General features: G+C 37.2%; 1 protein-coding gene across 1 annotated transcript; it reads left to right on the forward strand.

Moving 5' to 3' along the window:
- The first annotated feature begins 3,010 nt into the window (after window positions 1-3,010).
- LOC141607656 (uncharacterized) lies at window positions 3,011-3,565 on the forward strand. Its single transcript, XM_074427012.1, has 2 exons — window positions 3,011-3,158; window positions 3,201-3,565. Exons 1-2 carry the CDS (start codon window positions 3,011-3,013, stop codon window positions 3,563-3,565), a joined length of 513 nt encoding a protein of 170 aa, XP_074283113.1.
- The last annotated feature ends 5,080 nt before the right edge of the window (window positions 3,566-8,645 follow it).

Genomic DNA, 8,645 nt, shown 5'->3' on the forward strand with positions numbered 1-8,645 from the left:
TACTCAACACACAATCATATCACTCACCTCATCTCACAAAACATGCTCCATGCCTCAATAATCCATACCAATCTTCCTTTTCTTTTTCTATTATCTATCACAACACATATAACTCATGCCCTCCCACCGAACTCCTACTCACCACAGGTGGTACTCACTACACCATAAGATTGGGTAACTTACGTATCAAGACCAACATACATGTAAAACAATGCATAAAGAAGCAAAACAACACCTTTGAATTAAACATAATATGCAACGAAGTCAAAAGATAAGCATATGACCCAAAACAGGGGTCACTAGATCGAGTACAGGCCGCTCGATCGAGTAAGTGACTTACTCGATCGAGTAGGTGAAGGTCAGAAGCACGTAAAACAAATTACCAGGGCTACTCGATCGAGTAAGGGTTACTCGATCGAGTACCAGAGGTGCACTCGATCGAGTGAGGGACACTCGATCGAGTACCCTACGCATTTCTCAGCACTGTCCAGTTTTCATAAAACGGTCATAACTCACTCGTTTCTTGATCATTTTGGCTGTGTGACCTATCGTTAGAATTGTAAAAGAACAATCTATCACCTCCAATTGGAATCACATCAAAATAATATATAAATCTCGAGTTATAATAGTTTAAAGACAACCTCTCTATAATCGAAAAACATAACTACTTGGTTTTTACTTCCAAACAACTTAAACAACAAAAAGGTAGACAAAAACAACTCAATACTCATAAAATAAGTATCCCTAACCACATGTTACTATCTTCAAAAGCCAAAAAAACAACTTCAATCATGCACATACATTATTCAACTTACCACTCATGTAATACCCACATACTTTTATTCTATAACCTTACATAAAAACAATGACAATATATATAACATAAAATTTCCCATTCATGTGTTACTAACATATCAACATTATAAAAATCCACTTTAGTCATATAAACATGCTTAAATCATGAAATCATATTTTTAAGCAACATTACCCATCATCCATCATACACTTTATCTAACGTATGCATATAGTATACACCTTTATTATATAACTTTACGGAACAAAATCATGTATAACCATAACACATCGCCTAATCTCATGTTACTAATATTGCCACATTATAAATAATTCATCCTGCAATACATTATTCATCACATATTATCATATATGAACTACTTCCTTTTTCCACCACACCATTCATCATTCTCATATACTTTTCCAACAATTCCAACCAACATTGTAAACTAAGTATCATTCACCATGCTTTCAACCAACAACATACAAAATCACACTGATTCATGCCACGCATCACTATATAGGTACACAATTCATAAAATAAACACATAGCAATCCCGACTAATATCCCATGGTGACCGGTTCAAAATTGCAGGGCGAGTTCGCGACTTTAAGACGTCTCCCAAGTCTTTGCATTAGCTCCTACAACTTTTACACCGGGTTCATTTTATTTTGACTCCCTATGTTCATTAGGTTCATTGGTTACAGGTTTCAGGTTTCAGGATCGTCGTCTGATACCACTTTGTAACACCCCATACTCCAAGTGCCTTACCAGGACCAGTTAAGGCATGGAAGTGCTACCATCTCGGTTACCCGAGGCAATGATAATAATAAGACAATAAAGAAACGTACTTTAAAAGTAAATATAGTTTAAGCGATTACATGTTTCAAGCCAAAACTGTTAAATGAAATACAATCAAACCAATATTGTCTGCTAATAAAACTGAACAACTAAAGGACATCGTCTGACACAGCGGAAGACTCTTCTAACAGCAAGTGATGACTCATCCCAGCTAGCCCAAATGCATCGTATTAAACCTGCTCAACAACTGCTCACCATCCCTGAATGGATCACCACAGTTTTTAAAACAATTAAACGGGGTCAGTACTAATTACACGATACAAACCAACATGAAGCAAATACCAAGCATCTCAATCAACATATCAATCCCTAGTCTCCATCATCAATCTCCACACAACTGACTACACACTAAAGTGTGTAGCCCTGCTAGAGTACCCATCGTAACAGGTACACCACACCGCCAGTGGGGGACCGCAGCCGTTCCCACTTAAGCCCCGCTCATCTCATCGAGCGATAAACCCATGTTCCTTAATGTGCACATCCCTTCTGCGGCGGGTTCCACAGAAGTCGAATCAAAGGCGTGAAGTCACTCCCGCAAGTGACTCCACTCAGCCAGGGACGCACCCCGAAGATCACAGACAGTTAAACAGTAATCACAACACAACCTCAACAACCGTCTGAAACATTCAACAATACAATATCACAACCGTCTGAAACAATCAACAATTACTATCTACAGCACAATCATGTAACTAATACTAAGTAGGGAAACCCTACCTGGAATGCAATCACTATTCAGACAATCTAGCAGCTATCTCAAAATCGTTCTTCTACGAACCCTCCTCCTATACACATATTCATACAATCACTACCACAAAAATATCATTATAAAACCCCTAATTTACCCAATTAGGTTTTTAACCAAACTCAAAGAAACAATATAAAAACTATACAAGGATCTTACCCTCGACACGACGAACTCAACGGTGTAAAGAACAAGACGATTCGTCAACCTTAGCCCTTGGGATTTGATGGTAATGCGACGACGTAGACAACGTAACTTCTTTTCTCTTTTGAAAGGTTTTTATAAAAAGTACAAATGATGAAGAAAGTGACGGAAAGCTTAATATATCAATCACGCGTTACTAACAAAACCCGACTAAAACAACCCGTAAAAGTAACTTACTCGACCGAGTGCCCCTTACTCGATCGAGTGCCATACATACTCGATCGAGTACTCATCAGACAGACTACTATTTCATATAAAAACATACTTACTCGACAGAGTAAGCCCCACTCGATAGAGTACCCAAAGACTCGTAAAACCGTAGTATTACAGTGACTGTTCGATCGAGCAATATGAGTGAAGAAAGCTCTCGATTGAGTACTGTGCTACCTCGATCGATTTGTTTAGCCATGGACAGCACTGATACGTCAATAATGCCTATTCTGAATGACGATATGAAGGAGGATACGGTCAAAGCCTATCCTATTCAAGTTCCTTTTCCACAAAGGTTGTTGCCGCACGGCGGATTCCTGGATCTTATATGGGTTCTTAACGTCGGTGAGCATTATAATGAGCTTATGGCACATGTACCCTCTTAAGCTAAATTTATTAAGCAGACTTTATGTTGTGAGAGGGATGCTAGTGTTATTGAGACTGTAGCTATGACTGAAGAGTGCAGCGCAGTTCTTCAAACTGGGACCCCTCCTAAGTTGTCTGACCCAGGTAGTTTTTCCATACCATGTCATATAGGGACCCAATTAATCGACAATGCTTTATGTGACCTTGTTGCTAGTGTCAGTGTGTTACCTTTGTCTCTTGCTAAGAGATTAGGTTTGACTAAGTTTAAGCATACTAGCATTACTGTACAGATGACCGACCGTTCTTTATCACGGCCTAAAGGAGTTCTGGATGATGTACCTATCAGGATAGGGAAATTTTTATTCCCGTTGATTTTGTTGTTTTAGATATACCCAAAGACTGTCACACTCCCATTATTTTGGGAAGACCATTTTTGCGCACTGCTCGTGCAATTATAGATGTCGGGGCTAAGACACTTACCTTTCAGGTAAGAGGAGTTTGGTTTTACCAAGTCTAATGCATGTAAGGAACCCATGCGAGTCATGCCTTGTGATGCTACCCCTCCTATAGAGTCCGTGGAGATACCATCTGATATTCCTTATGAGTCACATATTGCTGCTGTTATAACACCTCCACCCCAGTTTGGGAGCAAATTGGAGGAACATTACTTTGTTTCTCTTTTTATAGGTCTTGACACACTCGAGGACCCGGGAGGTGAGATAGGTGCTCTCAAGTTGAAGTCTGGAACTACCCAGATAGATGACCCTAGAGGAAGTTTTGAGGAAGCTATGCCATCTAGGAAGTTACTGTGTGACGACGTTAGAGATTGGGATCCCGATGATTGCAGAAGCGGATCTTCTTCCATTGCCATGCTGTGGAGGCCAGAATCAGACTTGACGATTGCTGACGTTACTGCTTCCAGTCAGAGGCCTAGTACTGAGCGATTGCTTTGTGTTGCTAGTTGACAAAATAAGGTCGAGTTGGGACCTATCTGAAACTAGCGCTGTCCGGGAGGCAACCCGGAGTTCAAACTATTTAGTTTTTTTTTTTTGAACAATTTAGTTTTGTTGTGTGCCTTAATAATGAGCCTACTCGGTTATAAACTGTGAACATTTTAGCCCTCTTTGCTTTCGCAGTACTTTTGTGCGGTTTCTATTTGCGAACTTGTAGGTACTCTTGCATTCTGTTCGCAACTTAGCTGCTCTGAAGCCGCTAGCTGTGACCTCCCATGTTGCTGGCTGGTTTGGGGAGGTCCCTTCTTCGCGTTATCTTGTAAGTTTTCCGCATCTACACTCTTTCTCCTTTTTAGTTTGCATTTCCTTTCCCTGTTTTGGGTACAATGAGGGCATTGTACGGTTTGGTTTGGGGAGGTTATGCATCCATATCTGTGTCTGCATCTTGTTTTTATTTGCATTTCTGTTATCACGTTTAATTTCTGTATGCATTGCTTGTTTATTTCCATAAAAATCAAAATCCCATAAAAATTCGAAAAATCAAAAAATATTCAAGTTTCATTTTGCATATTGGTTGGGTCGGAACGGTAGATTTCCGTGATGATATTGCACTGTAACTTATCATTTTTACTTGAGCCTTGCACTCTATTGACAGTTATTAGTTGAGTCTTACGCATAGTCTACGAGTTTTTGTTCAAATATAGCTAACTGTTTAGACTTGACCTGATAAATTGGCAACCTACTTTACAATTTCTGAGATTTAGAGCCTTATAACTGGTGACATTCATGACCGGTTTACATAGGAATTGAGAGTAGTACTCCTTGCATAGCATGTTTATCAATTTTGCACATTTATGACATTCGATTTCTTGTTAAATGCATACATTCGGGTTTGTGGTCGGTGTCACATGCAGGGAGGTGCTTGCAAATTTCATTTTCTTACATTTTTCACCCATCTAGCTCCACTTAAGCAAAATTTAGCCTTTTGACTCATTAGCTACATCCATAATTAGCCTGCCTTGTCAAGCTAGTTATTAAGGCACACAACAAAACTAAATTGTTCCATAATTGATCCATGTTGCGAGTTTGGCTCGTTTTTGTTGTTTGGAGTTGGTGAAAAAGGAGGAAGGATTAAAAATGACAAAAACTGAAGAAAAAAAACATGAAAAAGAAGAAAAGAGAAAACGTGTGAAGAAAAAAAAAGCAAAAAAATTGAAAAAAAAAAATGAAATCATACGTAATGCAGTGACAAGCAGAGGAATAAAAGTTGAAAATATTGAGCTGGTTTGATTAAGAGACCGTCTGTGTTTACTTTTATCTTGTGATGGTCTACTCCTTGTTCTTATTTATACATTTTTTTGAGGAGATAGTGTATTTGGACAGTGAGTTGTGTGCCAATGAAGGGCACTTGTACATTATTTTACAGTCAGTTGAGATTCGGATGGTCTTATATGGCCTTGTTTAGGAACTAGCTTGATGCTTTACCTTCACATTTCCATAAATTATTTTGCCTTTTCTCACCTGAACCTCACTTTCCCATACTATTTGTAAGCCCTCGGCTGTGACGGACATTGTTGGTTGGAGTGTATGCATAGTACTTGAATCGTCTATCATTTTTGTTGCATGCATGTTATGTAGGTCGCAGTTTAGGAGAGTGATTGTATTCTCTTTCCCTCTTACACATAATTATTCACCCTTTACTTCATGAGAGAAGAGTAACCACGTGAGAGTCCAATTTTGTTGGTCTTGCAAGGTCGATAGGTCAGCCTTGTTTATGGACATCTTATAACTCGTTAGCTTATTGACTACTGTAGCTATGATTGTTAATTTTTGATTGCATTAATTTGGTTCAAGTAGACAGGTTATAGCTAGCTCTGAGTTTTCATTTTCATTCCATTAGTTTGCATTTAATTTGCTTGGGGACAAGCAAAGGCTTGGTTTGGGGAGATTTGATGCGCGCATTTTATATAGGTATTTCGTACTTTATTTGCACGCATTTCTATGCATTTTGTGTAGTGTTTAGCTACAAATGTCCCCCGGATTGTCTACTTTGGTTTCTCTTGTCTTATTTGCAAGAATGAACCAAATAGGAGCATAATCAAGCTTAATACCTCTCCCTCTGCATGCATTTAGGAGATGAGTTGAGTCGGAGCTTGGAAACTACAAATTATGATGCGCAAAGAAGTAAGATAGCTAGGCGAGCAAAGGAAGAACTTCAAATTGCTAGTGCCTACTTTGAAGAGCCATATCTCGAGTTCTAAAACTTATTTTCAAGTGATTCTAATTGGGTGAAAGCTTGTCCTCTTAGCTTTCCAACGCCACCAGAAACGCCCTGTTTTCCTAAGTAACGAAGAAATGGCAGCCGTTTGAAGTTCAGTGCACGAAGAAGGAATTGTGCGCTGGAAAGTACTCGATCGAGTACAATTGTGTTCGATCGACTCCTTTTTCTACTCGATCGAGTAGTGCCTATTTAATAAGTGTTCGATCGATTACCTAAAGTACTCGATCGAGAGGTTTTAGCTTGGATTTGCTTGATCGAGTGATATAAAAGTCCTCGATCGAGTATTTAGCTATTATACTCGGGATTTTTATCCCGTGATAGGTTTAGTTTTGTTAATTTTCACTTCCCTATATAAGGGAGTCGTAACTAGGTTAATAAACACTTCTTCTTTTACCTTTTAATACTTCTCTTAATACATTTTACTCTCTTAATCTTTCCCTTAAACTTTCTACTGTAACTTTGCTCTTGGATTTCTTTGCTCGGATTTGGGTTGTTCTTTACGCTGGAATTCTTGTGATTGTAATCCCTCTTCTCTTTATTAATCTTAATCTTATTATTATTTGCTTGAATCCCTTGTTTCTCTTTATTGGAATATGTGTCCTCCGACAATAATGCTATCACAACTGTTGATCATGATGATCACATGTTTAAATCTCATTTTAAAGAATACAATTGGGAAGTAATATTTTACTGTCAACTGGTCCACACATATCGGTAATGATTGGCTGACTAGAGTTTGACATTACTGTCGTGCGATGGTGGTGATTAGTTGATCCCCTTAGGTCATAGCTAAAGGGTAACACTCTTAATTGATCATTTAATTGATCGTATGACGATACGGGTTAATTAAATTACTTAAAATTGACGGACGATTTTGGAAGTAATATTTACGTGTCTCATTGTAATTTGATTAAATAAGATACCGTCTAAGTAATTGAATTGTTTTAATTACTTAGATGAAATTATTGTTTAAGGAAACAATTGCATTTGAAAGAATAAATTATTATAAACACAAGATGTTGTGATTTATAATTGGTAAAATATTTTGGTACAAGTAATTATGAATTGCTAAGTCGATTTTTGTATATGACGTATTTTTATTAATGCGTTGATTTTTAATATGTTAAAAATACATAACAATTTTGTGTGACATGTGACATGTGACATATGACAATTTGACAATTTGACAAAGATAAAATGGAACCCATTTTACCTTCATATGTGCCGAAAATTAGGAGGGAATATTAGGCATATTTGTGTTAATAATGCTTAAGTGGAAGGCATAATTATAAGCCCTAACTTATAGCCTTACATGCCTACTTTTATGGGTAAGAGAAAATACCATGCATTGGCCATACCCAACCCCTCCTACCCGGTTTTCCTTGACAAAAGGCCAAGGGTCTTTTGCTCATTTTATCATCTAATTCACTACTTGCAAAACTTGTGAATTATTATTCATTCATTCATCTAAAATTAGAATTTTAGAGTGATAAAATCTTTCTTCTCCTCCCTCTCTCTTAACCGAAATAATAGAGAGACCAAATAATATTTTGGGTCAATTTTTACACAAATTAATATTGTTCTAGTAATAATAATATTAATTTTATTAAGTTGTTATCTTGGGTATAAAACCTTGGGAGGGATTCTCTTCTTGAATCCTTGTTCATCCAACTAAGGAGAGCTCAAGAACAAGAGAGTAGGAGAACTCTCTTGTGCCCATATAAACCGAAATTCTCAATGTAAGAATGAAGATTTCTTCCTTATTTTACTTATAGTTTGCATGCATAAGATCATCTTTTAATTTTATGACTAAATTAAATTATAACATTATGAATATGTTGAGTATAAAGATATAGATTTCTAACACTTTTATCATTAATTTGTGCCCTAATTTCATTTATGCAATTTTATTGTTATTTCATCATGCTTTCAATTAGTTCATTCATTGTTATTAATATTGACAACATTAGTAATATGAGTAGCTAATTTCTCTTATGTTAGGACTAGGGAATCCAAGGTAGGATTGCAACGATGTAGCGAATAGACTAGATGGTTTACTTGTGAGAATTTGTCCCATAGCAATAGAAATGTACACCAATTTAGTTGAATGCATGCTTCTAAATTACATTAATCTGGTTAATTTCGTTCCTGGATCGGAAGATTGGAATGAACAGACCTGCTATGAACAGTAGACTACCCTAATGAGGACGAAAGTTAAGTTAGCGGAAATCT

This window comes from Silene latifolia, chromosome 10 (genome assembly GCF_048544455.1).
Source record: "Silene latifolia isolate original U9 population chromosome 10, ASM4854445v1, whole genome shotgun sequence".
NCBI lineage: Eukaryota > Viridiplantae > Streptophyta > Magnoliopsida > Caryophyllales > Caryophyllaceae > Silene > Silene latifolia.

Coding starts and splice junctions, on each gene's coding strand:
- LOC141607656 (XM_074427012.1), top strand. CDS start 3,011: ATGGACAGCACTGATACGTCAATAATGCCTATTCTGAATGACGATATG. Junction 3,159..3,200: donor TATATGGGTTCTTAACGTCG/GTGAGCATTATA, acceptor TACCCTCTTAAG/CTAAATTTATTAAGCAGACT.